The following is a 20,326-nucleotide window of genomic DNA, read 5'->3' as shown; positions in this document are numbered from 1 at the left end:
CTCTCTCTCTCTCCTTCTCCGATCGATTCTCTCGACTCTCATCGAATAATCTCCACACTCGAAGACGGATTGCGAAAAATGATTTCTCTTTAATCGAGCACGTTCTTTTATTTCGATCCCGCAGAAGCGAGAGAAGTCCAAGTTATACAATGCGTGTGCAGCAGCAGGGCGTTTCCATGGACGACTCCGACCAGGATCCCGGATCAGAACCGACTGTACATTCGACGAGCGAGTCCAGATGACTCTAGCCAGTCGGAGCTGGTGCGCACCGCGTCACCTTTGACCGCAGAACTTCGACGATCAGGATACATTCGTCCTATAGAGCCTGAGACCCTTCTCTTTCTCTTTCTCTCTCTCTCTATCTCTCTTTCTCTCTCTTTCTTTCTATCTCTATCGCTATCATTATTTCTCAATTTCTCTTTCATTCTGTCTCTCTCTCTCTCTCTCTCTCTCGCTCTCTCTCTTTGTCCCAAAAAAAGGATTCGTTTAAACGGAAATTTAAACGATGCGAAGACAACGACGATTGTGGATAAGATAGCAACACAAATAATGCGATAATAATCGACAATTGAATACAACGCGCACGCGCGCGCGTATACGAGTAATTGTTCGAGAGAGTTGAGTATCACGAGAAAGAGGGAGAGAAGAAGTAGTAGATGGAGAAGGAGTTGGAGGAGACGGGGAAGTGGTGTCCTAAAACACGCGTTTACTTTAGATGTCGTAAGTATTATTATAAATGATTATTATATCGTCATCGTAAGTTTTCAAATCGTAAAGAAGGATTCTATGGAGACATTGATAGGTATATAACCGCACATACACGTGTTGTATATATCACAAATGATTTCGTGTATACACGGTGAGATAATGTTAAGTAAGATTAAGCCAAAAGTCGACAGTCGTTAACCTTCTCTACGTCTAAATGGTGTTCGTTGAATCGTGCAAATCGTGTGTTCTCCTCCAGCCGATATATATACATGCATACATACGTACATACATACATACATGCATACATACAAAACTTACCTTTTCTTTTCTTTTTTCTTTCTTTTCTTGTTCTTTTCTCGTCCAAAACGTTGGAACGTTTTTCGCATCGATAGATATTTCTTTCTTGCGAAGAAGAAGCGAAAGAAAGAAGGAAGAATAAAAGAAAGTCCTCACGCTTAAGAGCAAAATACACTTGCAATTCCTTTCGACCGATTGCGGATTATGCAAAGGGAGAAGAAAAGCGAATAGAAAAGTTAGCAGCGAATATAATATGCGCGATTAATGTATTATGTGATATACCGTATAAATAACGTTACGAACGATTGCAAGTAAACAATGTGAATACGTGCGAATAAAGTTCCGAGTCCATTGATCTTTTACCGTTAGATTTTCTCTTTTTAATTTTCTCCGTACGTCGTCACGAGGGAGATCAAGGTACGTATATATTCACGTATTTGTAACATATGAGAATAACTATTAAAAAGCGACAAATCGATATTTAACGTGTCCCCTGCCATGTGTACCATAGATATGATACTGGCATATTTATTAAATGCATAAAAAACGTTCAAATGGCACGAATGAAAAATGGAGCAAAAATGGCTACGACGATGAAACGTGTTTGGAGTGTTTATCAGCGACTCGACAAAATCTTAATGATTCATTAATATCTTCGATTACAACGTTTAATTTAACGTCTATGAGAAATAATCTAAAAATGCACAAAAAAATACACACCAACGTTATATAATGCAAATGGAAATATTACAGATATATATGTAGAAACATGCAAGTGTGTGTATATTATATTTCGACAGGTGCGCTTGATGCGTTGACGTCGTTCAATTGAATTTGATTCTCTTCCCTGTGCTTCACCTGTAGCTTTCGATATCATAATCGTCACTGTACAACGTCACTGAGCAGAATATCAAACAGATTGATTACTCCGAAAATAATGAAAGTAAAATTGTTACGGGTTCAAGATTTAAAAGATCGTTCAACCTTTCGTTTCGATTTATTTTTAATAATTTTGTTTGTTTTCAGGGAATCAAGCTGTTTTCGATTTAATCGTTTATAACGACACCTGTAGTATTTCCACCGTGAAGCGGGGAAGAGAGAGAGAGAGAGAGACAGATCGATAATGTTAAACTATTTCCGAGAGTGTTCCATCTCGTTATCGCCAGCGGCTACGCGTTCGCTTCGGTGCCTGGCATTTCCATGTTATTTCAATGTCCAACGATGGCAATAATTATCCATATTGTTCTGTGAAATGTGCGAAACATTATATCGTGCTTATTTCACTTCGGGCGATAGATTCGATATGACGAAAGAGGGTTTAGCCCGCTTTTAATCATCGTATTCGGGTTTCGTTCAATGATCCCTTTTATTTTTTCTTTTTTTTTTTTTCCCCCTTTTTCTTCCCCTTCGGAGAAAAAGACTTATTATTAGAAGGAAGACAGAGTGAAAGAAAAATCGTTCGAGGACACAGTTTCGAACATATGTATATATTTGCTAAAGTAAAATTATTCTTAAACATAGTTTATCATTAATTCCAAAATTAATTACAATAATGATTTCGTCGAATTATAAGATCACCGTTACATCGTGATACGATGCGATACTGATCACTTATACAATCGGTTTTTACGGCAGTAAAAAATCGAAGTACCGAGAGTAAAAGTGGTAACCTTCAATGTTGTGCATTCTATTTGAAATTCTAAACAAGTATTATTAGATTTTTCCGTAGAGAGTAGATCTTTTGCATTTCATTTATTTACTTATCTATCCTTTTTTTCTATCCTTTTTTCTATCCTTTCTTTTTAACTTTTCGCTCGTGAAAAAGAAAATAATATCTCTATGGCCTTAGTTATTTCGCTTCCGGTAGATTCGTAGCAAGCACTCTAAACCCATTATGATCGGCAACGTAATGGACTTGTTGCAAAATACCATTGGGATCTATGTAACTGTAAGCACCCCTCGTAGTTCCGTCCAAGGATCTTGACTCCGTTTTTGCACTGGAATCGCCGGTGTAACTGTAATCGTATTGGCCCAAAGAATCCTGAGTATGATGAAGCGAGCTGTGAAGTAACCTGTATGGTAAAACGGGGAATACGTATGGGGCAGGCAATGCCACGGTCCTATGAACGTTTGGCATTTGTAGGAATTTTCCGATCTCCAATGCATTCGGATTATCCGATTCGGATTGTCCTTCGTCCTTCGCCGAGGTGTCCCGAACGTTCAATGAGCTTGGAGACGCTTGAGAGAGCGTTGGATCCGGCTTTGGAACTTGAATGTTGTCGGCTTCCGCTTGAGACAGTAGAAATGGATTTTTCGTGCTCTGTACGGAAAAAGATTTATGCCAATAAATAAATTTCATTCTCTTTTCGTCTAATCGATTATCGAAATAAGCGAAGCTCTTTGTTGTTCTAACTCGAGACATTTTGTTAAACGCACGAAGAACATTTATTTACATTATAAAATATATACGATAAAATATCTATCGTATTCTATTCTACGAGTAGAACTATTTGAGAAACGCTGGTACGGCAGAGACGTATTTTACCTGAATCTCTCGTTCTACGATTTTACTCTCGGACGGTTGTAACTGTGCGTAACTGACATACGGAGGTAAGATCTTATAGGATAGAATATTCTGATCGTTCCAGTTCGGTCGATCGGCCAGCTGCGATTTCTGCAATTCCTCTAAGTGATTTCGCTTGGCTGCTGCTACTTCCGGGGTGTCTTCGATCTGATCATGCTCGTTCTTGGGCGCTTCAGGAAGATTACTCGCGCTAACTCTAAAGCCATTTTGATCGTCCGCGGTATACGAGACGGTTTGTAGAATTCCATTAGCGTCTATGTAGGAATAACCTTAGAAGAAAGGAGAAACGATATCGAACAATTTTCTTATCCGATTAAATAACCAATCGTTCTTTTTCCAACGTTAGTAACAAGTCGATTGCGCGTGCGCACGAATTGATATCTCTTGCATAAGTGTTTATTGCGCCATATCGTCGATGACGAATAATCATTGACGAACGCGTAGGTAGTCTCTCGTCATACTTTCAAATAAGAATGCATTCCTTTAAGGGAACGATTATTCACCTACTATCATCCGGTGACAATTTTTTCTCTCTGCCTCTCCCTCCCCCCTTTCTCTCTCTCTCTCTCTCTCTCTCTCTCTCTCTCTCTCTCTCCTTTCGACAATTAATTACCTACATCAATGAACTCAAGGACGAATATAATATTTACTTTCGCGCCTTTTATCGATCGTTATACGACGAAAGACGCATATAGAAAATCCATCAATTACCGGGGAAAAAAAAAAATTCGCCAGATACGGCCTACGAACGGACGACTTACCACCCTGAGTGATTCCATTCAGATTAGACTCCGTCTTGGCGTGATGCGGTCCCGTGAATGAATATCGATAGGATCCCGATCCATCTTGCACGTGATATTGTCGTAACGGCGAGATGCTTCCTATGGGACTGACCCAAACATTTGCTATTGGACTGCTTAAGGAAGAACCGAGCAATACGCTGAACAGGATCGTCTGAAAAGCATAAAGAAGAGATCGGCTTAATCGATTAACTGTTAATTGTCACGAAAAGGAAGAAAGTCTTCGTTACGCGCTTTTGTCGACGAAATCGACCTATAGAGATGAAAAGGAGCTAACGAGGAAGTTTAAATACGTGTCGCGTTAAAAAGCGACTAACTCGAAAGTAACTCTACTAAAGATTCATTCGGTCGAAGGATCGAAGTATTCAGTAGCGAACAATGAAAGAGAGAGAGAGAGAGAGAGAGAGAGAGAGAGAGAGAGAGAGAGAGAGAGAGAAAGAGAGATGGGACAGCCTTAGAAAAGGGCACGTACGAAAATGACAAAAGAAGAGCAGTAAGTATACGATACGAGTTCCTCCGACTTTGGAAACTTCGTCGAGTTGATTTTCGTGAAACAATTAAGACGGTTTCTCTCTTAGCGGTGTTGCAAACAACTTTCCATGAAAGCTAGCTAACTCCGAATTGAACGTACTCGTCTTTTCGTTGGCTTTAATTCGATCGATCGATCGATCGCTCGACCGACCCCTGATATGCAAAGATAATTCAATTTTCCTCCTATAGACAGTCGAAAACAGTATTTTCGACGAGCAAAGTCGTACGAGTTATAGTCAAATACGGAATATCGACTTTTTTTTCTTTCTATTTTTTTTTAACGTCCAAGATGCGTTTTTTTCTTTGTTTCTTTTTTCTACGCTTATCACTCACGCTTATCATGATGAAGTCGTTACTTTTTTTTTTCCCCTCGTTATTATTTACTTCCCCTGTCACTTCTTATTCCTCTTTTCCACGTGTCCGCGTAGAATATAATACCCTGCGGGCTTAGCTAACGTATATGAGAGTGTGAGCTCTCGGTTCCATCCTCTTATATAGGAGGATCCCCAGGTGAATCTCTCTCTCTCCCTCTCTCTCTCTCTCTCTCTCCCCGTCTCTGGTTGCACTGCCCGCAGCAGCATGAGCCACTCGCGATGCCCCACCAGGATGACGTGTACCCGGGCCCTATGAGGGCCCTATGAGGAGGGCCTATACGTTTCTCCCCTCAGGGCCGCCCAAGGCCACAAATCAGCCAGAGTTCGATTTCCAGGCAGATAAATCAATGTTTATAGGTCTACCTATATCGTGGGACGTTGATCCTTTCGATCCTTCGAAAAGCAAATCTCTTTTTTGATCTTTCAGATATTCGTATTGAATATAATAAAAAGATTACAAATAGAAAATGATTATAAGATCGAACTAATGGATGAATCGACATTATAATAATCTCAATTATTCGGATAGATTCGTCGTCGAACGATTTCTTTTCATCGGTCGACTTTGTTATGCGGTCTGTAAATAAATGTATATGAAAGAAGGAAAAGGTATTGAAAAAATAGGTATTGAAATAGTATAGAATAGGATAAAGCATTTCTGGAACGAAAAGGCTAGCGGCATGAAAACGTCGGTGGGGTATTAAATCAGATACTTCCCTTGCCTCTCATGCGTGTATATCCCGTTTCATAGAAGGACTGGGAGAATATCCCGCACGTAGAAAATATTTCCATATCGCGTTGCGTAAATTAGAGGAGGTCGGAATTTTCTCGTTCTTATTGTTAGTACCAGTACGGCACTTAATCCTACGACGTTAAAGCAAGGAAGAGTGAGGGTGTTGGTATAGGATGTAACGAGTTCATCAATTCCATTGGAATTACTCGTATACTCGTGTAGTTGTAACTACAATCGCGGCACGAGTTGAATTTCTTTTCTTTAAAGTTTTTAACGAGCACGTGGGCGAGAGATCGCGTTGGTTTTGACATTGGCACTTAAACGCGACTCCCGTGTCAAGTGATTTCTCGCAAAGGATACGTCTCGTTTATCGGTTTTCCGATAGCCTTCTGGCGGGATTCATTTGGTTCTGATTACGTTTTTTTCTCTACCGAGAGGAATAGAAAAATTCTGACATAATATGGATATAACGAGTATAGCGTATTGAACCTCAGTAATGGTTATTAAAATAAAAAAGAAAGTATTCCGATTGGAAGATATTTCGAGGTAGATCGATCTACCGTGCAGGAACCTGTAGGGAGGACCTTAGAAGGGCTCTCGACGGCTTCTTTATCGTCGATACCGAGGCGAATACTCTCTTCCATCCTCGTAAAATCTTCTTCTTCTTCTTCTTCTTCTTCTTCTTCTTCTTCTTCTTTCTTGTTCCTTAGCCGGTGTGTATGATTCGTGTATAGAGCGAGCAAACGCGCGTCCGCGCTCGCGGATCCTTTAATGTCTTCTTTTTCTCTTGGCGATATATAGACGTATCTTTGTGCGTGAACGCGCACGCGAAAAAGACACGCGCATCGTGAATGTTCGAGGCGGCACGAAAGATCATCCGTTCGGTCCATCGGATGGACCAAGCGAATCGTAGTACCGGAGTACCGGACTTAACCCGAAGAAAAATTGGCGGCTCGCAAAATTACGGTGCTGCCTCGTTAAAGTGTTACATAAATAATATACCGTGACGCTATAATTTATGAAAATGCTCGTACGAAATCTCTCGAGCCCTTCCGCGGACCCTTCGCGTGCCTACGCGCGAAACGTCGCTGTAAATCTGCTTGCACCAGTACGACCTATGGAATTCGATCGATATTTATTCGTTTTCCTTTTTTTTTTTTACACCAACATGTCGGAGAAAAAAGGAAGGAAGGAAGAAAAATAAAGAAAAAAGTCGATTACGAAGGATGAAATTTTTAATCGCTTATGATCTTAATTAAAACGTATCGATAATTAAATTATTCCCTTTTCCTCTTGGAATCGACTCGAAGAGGTTAAATCTTTTATCGAACGGCACGATAAATCGTGAACGAGGAGGAACGATCGAAACGAGTTTGAGAGAATTTATCGAGAATTCGGTGCTCGAAGGCAAAACCATTCTCCTTTTACGGAAACGTGAATTTTTCTTTGGCGTTATCGTGTTCGAGCGTGTTTGAAGGATCGTCGACCCTTTCGAACTACCCTCCCTCTCGATTCTTAACGGAATAAAAAAAAAAAGGAAAAAGAAAAAAAAAACGATCGAACGCGAGACACGCGATTTTGTAAGTAAAGTAAATTCGTGAGGGAAAGAATTCGAAATTATCCTAACGGATGAGAATTTATTAACTAATTTAACTTTAGCGTCGAAATCTAATAGCTCTCTCATGCGGGCTCGGTGTATCATCCTCCTCCTCCCCCTCCCACCTAAAGTGAAAACTTCTCCCTATATTACACGCATAGGTATTATACTCGTAGTTGTATTTATTACTACGTACGTACGATTAATCGAATGAAATTACAGAGAGCGTTATTCGAAAGATGGCTACACGTGCGCGTAATTGCGAACGAAGGAAAGAATAAAGGAGTGGGGGTACGATAAATAATATGCTAATTAGCCGGCCCGATCCAAAGACGTTCTCGTCCAAGTGACTCGCGATAAACAGCGTGAATCCACGATTAGTTTTCTGCCTTTCTTCCTTCCTTCCTTCCTTCCTTCCTTCCTTTCTTCTTTCTTTCTTTCTTTCTTCCTCCCTTAGGAAGGCCTCGAACCCGATCGTGAATCACGATTGTTCCGCGAGAGCGTGTACTACAAGGAAGAACTAACATCCGATCGAAGATTACACCGGCTAACTAACGATTCCATTTGCTGATTGCTCGAGAAACTTGCAACGAATACCTTCGGGAGCTTAACGCGAGCTTTGCGAACCCTTTGTCGAAACGGTCGTGCTTATTTCGACTACTTCGACTACTACGAGACGATGACGACGCGACGTACGGACTAATTAATTAAGATCAATCGAAACTTCGATAAGAAGCTTCCTTGTCCCTTCACTCTCCCTCTCTTTCGATCCTCTTCCCTTTTCTTTTCTCTCTTTTCTCTTTCTCTCTCTCTCTCTCTCTCTCTCTCTCTCTCTCTCTCTCTCTCTCTCTCGTTAACGTAACGCTAATGAGACGATTTTAAATAGCTGAAGTCCCCGTTTAAATGAACATTATCTTCTTAAGATAATTGATATTCTTTTTAACGTACGGCGTATTAATTTCGCACATTCCTACGTACGTGTAAATTTGAAAAATATTTCATTCGATCGGGAAAACGAGTTATTCAGGTAGAAAAAGTATACGTCTATGATACTTGATACTTTTAGTTATCAAACTATCCTAGGATAACAATATAAAGAGGAAACAAAAGATCTAGATTATCTGAACATATCGATACTGGTATTGAATTTTCATAAAACGTTGCCTGGTCGTATAATACCTCGGTCAGGTTTTCTCCGTTAGGTGCATTTCTGACGTCAACGTAGTCAAAGTTTCGTATAAACTGTGCAAATTTGTGATCTCTATGCAGAGAGGGAGGGAGAGAGAGAGAGAGAGAAAGAGAGATAGGTAAAGAGGAAGAGAAAGAGAGAGAGAGAGAGAAAGGAGTAGGTAGTCTCGCACCAAGAACGTCGCGGGAATCATTATACTCGTCCTTATCTGCGTCGCATGCGCTAACGCATACGGAGAGTACTGGGTATAACATATGCAGACCTTTTATCAGAAGGACGTTGGACGTTTCTATTATCGCGCGGGAGAATCGTCGTCGTTCCTTTCTACCTTGGTACGTCTAAGCCAAGTCTCCTCGTTTTATCTGGCATGACCGCATAAACAACGGTACTCGCGAGAAAAGAGAGAAAGAGAGAGAGAGAGAGAGAGAGAGCAAACTACGTTGACTTTGCACATCGCGAAACCATGAAAAGCTCTCTCCACTTCCGAAACTTTAACATTTCATTACCTTACTATTTATTTCTATTATATTATACTGTAATATAATGTAATAATGGAATATGGAATATTTAAACGAGAATGTATTCTCTTGTTTTTGCGAGATACTTTTATTTGCTTTTAGATGATTAGAAAGGATCAAGGTTGACATAGGAGAGGCGAATTACAGCCGTCGTAGTCGGCATAATCTACCGATCCGTGGTACAATCCACGCTGGACTGTTTCACCGAGCCATCCGTTATGGACACCCACACGCCATAGTGCAAGCATATGCAACTTGCGCGAAAATAAGAAGGTTGAGGCCTTCCTTGGTGACTCGTGAAACGAGTATCCTCCGGTAAAAAGAGAAGGAAAGAGAGAGAGAGAGAGAGAGAAAGAGAACGAATGGTATGCCAGGTGGAGGCGAACTTTAGACGCGTATTAGGAGATATTCCACGGAGCTCTCGAAGCTCTACGCGCGTCTAATCTTAGCTTCCTTGGGTTCGACGACCCGATAGGACACTTGTCGCAACTGTCCGACTCGGAGATTAGATCGATCCGACAAAAGGTCTAAGGCTCGGGGAGTACGACGAGGAAACCGGATAAATCGATTCTTTACGAGCGTCCCTAAGAGAAATATGGCGAACAACTTACCGAGAAAAAGGGAGAACGATATTATTCGACTTTGATATCCATTTTCTTCGATTATTATCACTCCGCGTAAATTCATTCCTTCGTATATTTACGTGATATAACGATTATGTATACGAGCAATATAATATTATTTCGTAAATTTATTCACGCTCGTTAGAATAAATTACGAGAAGACGATTAATTAAATGCGATATTTTGTAATTATCAAAAGCGTAAAAACAAGAAACAACAAAAAAAAAAAAAAGAAAGAAAAGAGAAGGAAACAAAACAAAAAGTTGGGGAAAAATGTGGGTATTATTGTGAAGTAAAGCGAAGGTCGACTACGTTCGAAGTTTCGAGGCCACTCGAAATCTTGGCTCTCCACCTGCTGCCGGACACGAACACGCCTATGCCTTCTTCCTTTACATACATCTTCCGCGTCGTTATCGAGAAAGAGAATAAAGAGACCGCTCGTTTAACTTCATTTAAATTCTACAAAGTCGCTTTCGATCTGATATAGCTGAGAAAGAGTGAAAGACAGAAGCGAGAACGACTCGTCAAATTAAGATCGAGGTCGGCGACTGTCATAAGAGATTTCCGACATTTCGGGTTCTCGGGGTAATCGAGACGACTATTATAGCACGGATACGATTGATTATAAACGGTCGTCTCTCAGAATTAGATGTCCTCGAAGTCAGATTACATTTTTCATAGCCATATGTATATATATATATATATATATATACACATATATATTCGATCGTCATGTAAAAGAACGTTAAGTAGAATGTTAATGAGAATCGAAGTGATTTTATTTATCGAGCGATCGCGAAGCTTTAACAATGATCCGATGACATCGACATGTGTTAAATAATACATCTGTACGTATGTATGCATGCATGCGTGTGTGTATGTATATATATATATGTATATGTATGTGTGTGTGTGTATGTACGTAGTTAGTAGAAATATAAATGAGCATTAGAGGAAAGAACGAACTATCGATCGATCGAAACTCTCCACCCTCCCTTCTCCCTTCTCTCTCTTTCCCCCGATCTCCGCGACGTTACGACGATCCTAGAAAAGCACTTCGATCGATAAAATAAATAGAAAGAGATTCCCAAAGAGCAGTTTTGAAAGAAATGAAAAGACGATATTTAAAAGTGTCGCGCGATTTACGAGGATCCTATTGCTTCGTCTTGACTCTTTTCTTTATTGATATCCTCTCGTAAATTCTCCGAATCGTCGGCGCTTTCGATTCTTTGACTCGAATGAATCTGCGTACGATATTGCGATGATCTCGCGATAGGGATCGCATGATAAAGGGCAGGCAACTCGTAAATACTTGGAATCTCGTGCTTGTCACTTAGGTGAATCTGCGTGACGCTTTGAGAGGAAACGGCCGTGAGAAGGGAAGGTCGATGCTCCAGGATCGCGACCGGCTCAGAAACGAGCGGACGAACTTCAGCGAGTACCGGCGTTTCGATCTTGACAGCGTCCTTGCGTCCCTCCTCTCCCTCCAATCCGAGATTTCTATGGATCTTTATACGATTTTGATGATAATCGTTGTCGGTTAGCAAGGCTACCGATCCATCGGATATGATCAATGGAGTTTTGATCACCTCCGATTTAATGGGATCGATAAGAGGTAAAACAGGGGTAGCAGCCTCGACGGTGACTGCATTGGCAATCGGATCGACACCTTCCGTACGAACGTCCTGATGAATCCTAACTTGACTCTGATGAGACGTTGCCGTTGCTAAAGATCCTGGAAGTAGAAAAGTTGCCAACGCTCCGTAGGGTTTATCGTTCGAATAATCCTCTTGCTTGTTGCTCTTCGAATCTTCTTCCCGATGTTCTTTTTTCGTCTCTTCGGTTAAGCTACGCTTTCGACGAGCGCTCGAAGATTGCTCCGACGACGTGGCTCTTGCCTGTTCCTCGAATAGTGCCCTCTTAGCTAAAAGAACCTCTGCCGTTTCAACGGGCAGATCGCTATCCGTCGGTAGATTCGTCGCCGCAACCCGGAAGCCACCCTCGTCGGCGACGTAGAAAACTGACTGTAAGATACCGTGAGCGTCGACGTAGCTGTAAGATCCTCTCGTGACTCCATCGGGACCTTTGACTTCCTCCTTTGCCGAGGGTCCACCGGAGTAACTGTACGCGTGCTCCCCGGTTCTCGTGTTCTGAGACTGATGGTACACCGGAAGTGGATCCGCCAGATAGGCGTACGGCACTAGAGTCAGCTGCGAGCACGAGGCCACGCTCAGAATCGCCAGAAGTACTATCTGAAAATGTATTCTCACTTTACTTACTTTCTTCGATCTCGAAAACGCTAGAATAATAGATGATACTCGATAAGACTTTCTCAACTTTATTTAAAAGCACACTATTAATTTTAATAATACGTTTGAGACCTTTTAAAAAACATTGCTTCGATTTACTCGTGAGGATTTAAGTATGGATTTATCTCTCTCTCTCTCTCTCTCTCTCTCTCTCTCTCTCTCTCTCTCTCTTTTTCTCTACAACATCGATTGCGAATGAGAACAGATTTATTTGCTCGCTCAGTGAATTTTTCTCTTTTCTCGCAAAAAGAAGAAATTTCTAGAGTGTCGTCGAGTCGTGCTCAGCTTTTTAGAATTCCTTTCGTGGAGAGGTCCAAGAGACACTTTCGGATTCAAGCTGGGTAGGTAGCCCAAAGAGAGAAAAAGAAAAAGAAAGAGAGAGAGAGAGAGAGAGAGAGAGAGAGAGAGAAAAGCGAATTTTAGGTCCGAGCGTTGACAGTACCGAGGGGGCTACTCTTTCCCTTGAACGCATGCCGCTTGGGGTGAGTTTATACTTGCATGAGTCTCCAGAGATTCAACTCTCTTTACGACCCAATAAGACTCGTATAAATGTTCTCGGACCGAGAAAAAGATAAAGAAAAAGGAAAAGAGGAAAAAGGGAAAATATCGAGAAACGATCTTCTTACAAATCGAATGCGATTCAATAACGATCTATAAAGAGATCCCTTTTAACGATCAATAAAAAAGTGTTAAAAAAACACGTGATCCAATGAAATATTGTATATATCTTATACACTATTATCTATCCCTTCGCTCGATCTATTAATTCCATAACAGGAAAATATCGAGAGAGAGAGAGAGAGAGAGAGGCGAAATATTCTGTGAATTTGAGGGAAATTAGAATGGGGAATAAGATAGATAGGTAGATAGATGGATAGAGAGAGAGAGAGAGAGAGAGAGAGAGAGACAGGGACAGACGTAATCAGCGGTCGAAGTTTCACGATCCCCATGTACTCATATTTACACATTGCGGATGGCCGCACTCGTGATTGGAATAGCCGATGTTTGGTCGTCTGGATTTTGCCACGATTTACAGTTTATCCCCGTCGTATTTACTTGATCATATATGTAGACTCATAGTTGAAATACGACGATATTTATATACGACTGATGTTACCTCGACTTTCCTAATTGCTAAAATGTAGTTTCGTCTAATTAAAAGTTGTTGATTTATGATACGAAAGTCTTGGCGGAAATTTTGGAAAAAGCAGTCACAGAAATTTTCAAATACTCGCTTGAAATTGAATAACTTTTCTTAAAGTAACATAAGTCTAGTTTAAAACTAATTTAGAGGATCGTTCCGGAGAAGAAAGTCAGTGAAAAGATCAAAGGACTCACCATTGGTTGCATCTTGTAACAAAATCGGCTTCTCTTCCAACCTCCTTCTTCGACGAAGGACTGTTCGGATTATGCACCTTGCTTTCGATCTCGATTTGACTTATATACGTTGTCGAGACAAGAAGAAGTCGAGTACGATGACTTTGAACCAGGAACCAGGGGTATCCTCAGTCGAAGGACAAAAGCGAACGAGATCCGTTCACCGAATTCTTCCTTCTCGGTATCCCTCTCCATCCGGGATCGAAGATTCTGTCTCTTTCTCCCTTCCTCCCCTCTCCCCTCACACTCTCTCTCTCTCTCTCTCTCGCCAGACTGGCGTATAGATTTTCTTTGTCGCCTTTTGCCGGCAGTCAAACGGAGAAATAAGACGAAGACGAAGACGAAGACGAAGACGACGACGAAAAAGAAGAAGAAGAAGAAGAAGAAGAAGAAGAAAGATAAAAGCAAGAGCAAGAACATTTCTACTAATAGTAGCTATATAATACACTCGATACTAAATTAATGTTATCACATTAACTTGTATTCCCTCTCGAAATAGCAAGCAACAATAATGACGATTAAAATGGCGATAAAGGGAGCCTAATGAAGGTATTACGAAGTTATAATTACGCTTCGGATCGATAATGGTTAAACGGAGCCACGCGAGTTATCCTATTATATCCAATATTATCACATCCTTCCGAAACTTTCTATTAAGAGTTAAGATAGATATTAATTATCTTGACGAGATTGTTCGTTTAATTGATATTAACGTTGAACATTACCAAAAATTTTCTACGTCGTGTTTTATTCGCGATATTTCTTTAACTTTCTTCTTTTTTCTTTTACAAGATAATCATTTATTTGGGTTTTAAAGCGCTCGGCTATCATGTTAAACCGCAAACCGGAGAAAAAGAAGGACATAGTCTGATCTTTTTCTCGAGTTCCTTTACTCTACCAGCTTTCCCGAGGTCGTTCGGTATGACTTTTGCTAACGACGAGTATAAGGGATTTTTTATTTTATTTTCCTTCATTGTAAAGCCGCACGTAGGTAAGTACTTACATACTTACATACTTACATACGTCTACCTTTCATGGGCCACCAACGGTGCCATTAACGTTTCCAAAAGTTGCTATACATACGTAACTATAAAATCCAAATGCAAATGAGAATGTTAAAATATCGGACGAAACAACTCTTCTCTATCCGTTCTTTTCTTTTTTATTTTCATTTCAAGAAAATAGATTTAAAGAAATTTGTACTTAAATCGAAGAATGTGGCCGATGGATAAACGTACATTTTCGAATATAAAAATGATCGAACCGGACCAGACCGAAAAGAGAAAGAAGAAGATAATTCGTTCGTCCTTGATAGAAGTACGTATACATACTGTACGTCTTTGCACAAATTGAAATCAGTTAGCTACATTCTTTTCTTTTCTTTTCTTTTCTTTTTCCCCCTCAATACCAAACCAATAGCAAACGGACGAATATCTTTCGTCCTAAACGTAATAAAATCACGCGTCCCTCGTCCTTGGCGTTATTCACTGTACCTGACCCGGACATAACACTTGTACTTCGCGATGCAAGGTACTTTCTTACCCGCAAATAGTATATAATGCCGATCTCTGTGTAAAGTACGCTTGGGGGCGTGACCAATCTTCTAGCGAATTAAAGCCGAATTGATATTTATCTTTAGCCGAACATTTACCTATGAGATTCTTGGATCTTCGCTTTCGATACTACAAGGGTATACCTTTCTCGATAGTAACTACGACGTTGATTTTTATGAGGGCGTTTAATGATTCCGTCGAAGGTCATCGAACTCGTAAAAAAGAAAATCCAAGAGTTCGTTTAGCGAGCGTGCTAGTGGATTCGATCCTTTAAAGGGTATCTTTACAGGGTCATTCGTCGTTGGAAAAGCTCGTGAACGCGAGCAGGAGTGTGTAGGTGGAGACAATCGGCCGTGTATCTCGTTCATACCCTTTCTCTCTCTCTCTCTCTCTCTCTCTCTCTCTCTTGCGAGAAGGAGCAGCAGCGAATCCGAAGCCATCTCACGGATGTCTATTTGTTTTCGCGCTACCAACGACTGGACAACGTGCACGTACTACGTGGGAAGGGCTCGTGAGATGGCTCGTAGGCGAGGATAGCCGAGTCAAAAGCGTGGATAATCAGAGAATAGAATAACGTCGACGCTTTGAAAAAGAGGGTGTGGATATAAGAAAGATTAAAGAACTGCTAGGCGTGAATTAATGATAATGCCCTTAGGAACAAGACCAAAATCTATTGTTAGTTCAAGGGAATTCTATATAAGTATCTCGGAAGAAAATGATCAATTGTTATCTCGACAATTTTTGTCATCTTCGAAATTTTGTCAAAAACCGATGACGAGAGAAGAAAAAGTGAAAAAAAAAAAAAAAAAGGGAAGGTTCCATTCAAGGACACAGCCATCTTTCTCCCTTATCCGTGGTATCCGAGAACGTAAGAATGTCCATCCTGGTAGGAAGATGCAAGGACAGTAAAATGATTCGATTTAAAAATCGCGAAGAGGTCTAGCGGAGCACACCCACGTCCGCACCGTAGATCCGGTCACATATTTGTGGAGGTCGCCTTATGTCGTAAACAACGCGAACGTAATGCTGTCCAGTCGAGAGACCACACCCGGCGTACATACGAGCACATAAACACCGAAGAACCCTATCGTAACTGGTCGTTTCGAGCGTCCGAGCTCGGCTTCGCATCGCTCGTCTTTCTTATATTTGAACCAGCGGGGTGGAAATGAAACAGGTACGTGAAAAATGATTATGAGAGAGAAAGAGAAAGAGAAAGAGAGAGTGAGGGATAATTATATCTTTTTTCTCTTTTCTTTTTTTTTTTTTCTTTTTCCTTTGCAATCAGTTAATTTATACACATGTACATTTTTCATTTCTTTTTCTTTCTTTTTCATCGACTTCTTCGTCGGTTCATTGCCTTTTTATTGAATCGAGGAATATACCAGGCACTTATATTATTATACTTTCCGTGTAACAAGCTTCTTCAGTCTTCAGGATCGATCATTATCGTAAGAACGTCATTCTGCCTGACGACCGTCAGTTTTAATGGACCGCAGCTTTCCAACGCTTTGTATATATTAACAGCGGCTAATACTGGTTCTTCGTTGACGTGCGTAATTATATCTCCCGCTTGCAAACCGCCACTAAGTCGGAAGAAAAAAAAAAGGAATGTATAAATATTAAGGATAATGAGGGGCGATAAATAATAGGATATCAGATTTTTAAATACTCACCTGTAAGCGGGAGAGCCAACGATTACTCTCCAAACAAATACTCCGTGTTTGATTATGTCTAAAGTAGAGCCCCTTTTATGTTGTAATTCGAAGAGAATGTCTGGAGTAATAGTTAACATCGTTATACCCATGTACCTTCTTTTGGGTGCTTCCATCGTATCAGGAATGTTACCTTTAATGGAACATAATTATGGAACGTTGGATTATTACCATCAACTTAATTAAATTACCTTTGTTTTTTCTACGTATTTCAGCTTTTCTCAAAAACTCTTTCGCATAATCTATAGGTATAGCGAAAGAAATACCAGCGGTAACTTTCATGGCATTTATACCAATCGCTTCGCCGTTTAAGTTCACTAATGGACCACCAGAATTTCCAAACTAGAAATAAACATAACTTTTTATTATTATAAGAATGTCAAATATTTAATTGTTTTTATTCTTTTAATCGTTACTAAACGGTAATAGCAGCATCGGTCTGAATATACGTCAGGTTCTTATCAAGACCAAGTTCTTCGCTTGGTCTATTTGTACTGCTCACTATTCCGCTAGTTATTGTGTTACTCAACGACAAAGGGGAACCAATAGCGATTACAAATTCTCCTGGCCTAATATCGGCTGAATTTCCAAGTTTCATCACTGGCAAATTTGTCTGCAAATACAAACGATGTATTATTTATGCTATATATACATATATATATATATATATATATATATATATATATATATATATATATATATATATAAGAGCAGTTATCGCCATGCCCAATAAATAAGGGATTGATTTCTAATAAAAGAGAACAAATTTGTACCTTTTTAATTCTTACAGTCGCAAGATCACTTTGCATGTCGACGTCCTCTATTACGCCAGTATATACAGTTCCATCGTGTAGACGAACCTTAAATGTATTTACATGTACGACAAAGGCATTTTTAGAAGATAATCTTTAGTGGTAAAACGACGTAATATTGTATCTACCTTTACTGAGGTACCACGTTTTTTAATGACAACATGAGCATTGGTTAATATCAAACCATCGGAAGCAACAATAAATCCACAGCCGTTACTAGCTGTGATAGGTCTCCCTGTGAACATATCTAATCTATTTTTAAATTAATTATTATAAAATTATTTTAATGGAATATACGAGCCGACGCGCAATTGTACGTAAAAAAGAATAATATAAATGACGATAAACGACGAACGTGTGATGTCGTTTACTTACTTTTTTTCATCTTTGATCTCTATGTATACCACCGAGGGTGCTGATACCGCCACTACGTCCGCTATAAAATTATATTTCTCTCTATAATCCACAAGGCTCGGTGTAAAGATTGTCGCAGACTTGACGACGGGCATCCCGTAGGTGAAGTCCCTGAATCGTTCGTAGATATCATTTCTTTTTTTGTACAAGAAATAACCGATCCCCGAAATGACTAACGTATAGGTTAGAAAATGTTTTCCACTTCTGCCATATATTCTGTTATCTCGTCGGCACAAATGTTTACTTCTTACTTGAGTGAACCGATCCGCATTAAGCGAAACGACAGATCGCATATGTGACAAGCAATCATTTTTAAAAATACTAAAACAGGCGCGCGACAGGAGAACAGTCATTTTTAAATTTATTACTCAAAATTAAAGTAGTTTTACGTATATATTACTGGAGGCGCGTGTGACTTTAGCGACAGACATGGACAAAATATGAACTAAAACTAAATGAGTCTATCCTATCGGTATATAAGCTTTCGTATAGGTTATAAACCTCTCGCGCTAAATCTAACATTTGGATTGTCGTGTAACAGAAATTTTCCTTTCCAATGATACTTATCCATACACTGGTAAAACTTATTTAAGCAGTCATTGGACTTGATAATATTTGCGATATCATGAAAAAAAAAGCACGACGATATACATTATGAATGAAATTAAAATTCCGATGTCAGTTCGAGAATCCAAGTGACTGAAAAAGAAAAGAAGAGATCTACCCATCCAAGAGTTGTAAAGTTAATTATTTTCATATAAGAAAAATCTTATAAAATGCATTGAAATATTTCAAGTTAAAATAATTACAAACGAATAATGAGAAACGAGTAAGATCCTAATAAATAAATGCACGTATTATAAATCAAAATTTATACGAGTAAATCTTTGAAGAAAAGTTACTCGTGCTCGATCACGAGTCCTCGTTTATAAATTAATTACGAATCTATAATTCGTATCAAATCGGATCTTTCATTCTCAATATGATTGATTTGATCGAAGGGATTTAAAAATTCATTCGCCATTTAAGACATTCTGCGATGGCCATCAGAAGATTCATTGAACGATGCAGGTTGAAATTTAGAGATGATTTTTTTTCCCCTTTCAAATGATAAAGTAGAAACCGTTGAATCTTCTGTAGGTAAAAATTGTCGGTAATATGTAAATTATATTACCGACAATGAAACATTTTCAACAAAGCATGGATTTACGCGTAATCACATTTCTACAGAGAACTGTATCGAAGATGTCAGCACTTAATCTTTTTTAATTTTTCTCGAAAGAATATCTAACGGTTAACGTTTAACATCGTTGGATAATCGTCGTGATTAGAAAATAAAAATGAAAGCGAGATTATTCGTATTATATAATAAGGTAAGTTAATCGTTGAATTAATTGTCGAATAATTATCAAGACGTAACATCTTGCCTTAATCGATATAACACCGCGAGGTTTTCCCATCGTGATCTCAAGTTCAGCATCATCCTAACCCTTCAATTTAAAGTACTATTCTTTGCGAATGATTTGAAGCATAACGAAATCGAATAAGATTTATAAGAGATATTTATCGAGTATCCTTGGTTATTGGTTGTAAATCATAGATTATTTTTTCCGTCAGGAGATCCTTCCATTTAACGGTAGTCTCGTGATAAAATAGCTTGACGTATATAGACCAGAGACGACGGTCGAATTACGTCGCACGGATAATCCGGGTGAAACGCTTACCTCTCTTCGGGCAAAAGTGCGAGGGGTTTACGACAGAGAGAGAGAGAGAGAGAGAGAGTGAGAGGCGGCATAGGGGGGAGAGAAAGAGAGAGGGAGGAACGCTTAATTGGCCCCGGGTAATTATTTTATTAAGTGAGAAGATGGCGGATGGAATGCTAAGAGAGAGAGGAGTACGTTGGTGCGGTCTGCCGGTATGGAAGAGAGGGCGTGTTGCTGCTTCGCGGTGGAAGGGAAACCAAGAGAGATAGAATCGGTTGAGTTGGAATGAGACCGAAGGTTTTGTAGTGGGGAAAGAGAGGGTGGTGCGGCGGCAGGTGACGGCGTTTAAATACCTACGTACCACAGAGTAGACGGGAATACCGCGGCACTGAGTTTTCCGTGTACGTGAACGCATTCGCAACGTATCAGGGTGTTCGCGTTTCTCTCACCGTCGCACATGAAATACGTATACGTTGTTGTCGCGAAGGGGTA

General features: G+C 39.9%; 3 protein-coding genes across 16 annotated transcripts in view; 1 reads left to right on the top strand and 2 right to left on the bottom strand.

Moving 5' to 3' along the window:
• Positions 1 to 2,612, top strand: part of Oamb (Octopamine receptor in mushroom bodies) — a 52,209-nt gene extending 49,597 nt beyond the window's left edge. For 8 of the 12 annotated variants that reach the window (XM_085655230.1, XM_085655227.1, XM_085655234.1 and 5 more), the window contains one exon: positions 125 to 2,603. In XM_085655230.1, coding sequence (XP_085511356.1) covers positions 125 to 283 — 159 coding nt within the window. In that variant the 3' untranslated portion in view covers positions 284 to 2,603. Of the gene's footprint in view, positions 1 to 124 lie in introns of all 12 variants that reach the window. The other 4 variants (XM_085655236.1, XM_085655237.1, XM_035885954.2 and 1 more) reach the window with 4 other exon arrangements.
• LOC118444421 (uncharacterized) lies at positions 2,508 to 16,272 on the bottom strand. 3 transcript variants are annotated; one of them, XM_085655241.1, is made up of 4 exons: positions 13,602 to 13,868; positions 4,351 to 4,543; positions 3,551 to 3,858; positions 2,508 to 3,325 (listed from the first exon to the last, which is right to left on the bottom strand). In XM_085655241.1, exons 1-4 carry the CDS (start codon positions 13,611 to 13,613, stop codon positions 2,855 to 2,857), a joined length of 984 nt encoding a protein of 327 aa, XP_085511367.1. In that variant the 5' UTR covers positions 13,614 to 13,868; the 3' UTR covers positions 2,508 to 2,854. The 3 variants fall into 3 exon arrangements, with proteins under 3 accessions (XP_085511367.1, XP_085511368.1, XP_085511366.1); XM_085655242.1 differs by lacking the exon at positions 13,602 to 13,868 and adding an exon at positions 5,254 to 11,089 and having other exon boundaries at positions 2,509 to 3,325; XM_085655240.1 differs by lacking the exons at positions 2,508 to 3,325; positions 3,551 to 3,858; positions 4,351 to 4,543 and adding an exon at positions 4,550 to 12,206 and having other exon boundaries at positions 13,602 to 16,272.
• A 192-nt stretch (positions 16,273 to 16,464) lies between these two features.
• Positions 16,465 to 18,558, bottom strand: HtrA2 (HTRA2-related serine protease). Its single transcript, XM_035886547.2, has 7 exons — positions 18,093 to 18,558; positions 17,846 to 17,969; positions 17,679 to 17,765; positions 17,327 to 17,518; positions 17,097 to 17,247; positions 16,867 to 17,038; positions 16,465 to 16,776 (listed from the first exon to the last, which is right to left on the bottom strand). The coding sequence occupies exons 1-7, from the start codon at positions 18,482 to 18,484 to the stop codon at positions 16,617 to 16,619; spliced, it is 1,278 nt and encodes a 425-aa protein (XP_035742440.1). The 5' UTR covers positions 18,485 to 18,558; the 3' UTR covers positions 16,465 to 16,616.
• Positions 18,559 to 20,326: the final 1,768 nt, after the last annotated feature.

The sequence above is a fragment of the Vespa mandarinia genome, chromosome 2 (assembly GCF_050613455.1).
Source record: "Vespa mandarinia isolate Hongniang chromosome 2, ASM5061345v1, whole genome shotgun sequence".
NCBI lineage: Eukaryota > Metazoa > Arthropoda > Insecta > Hymenoptera > Vespidae > Vespa > Vespa mandarinia.
Note: the sequence above shows the minus strand (reverse complement) of the source record. Positions and strands in the feature narration are given on the sequence as shown.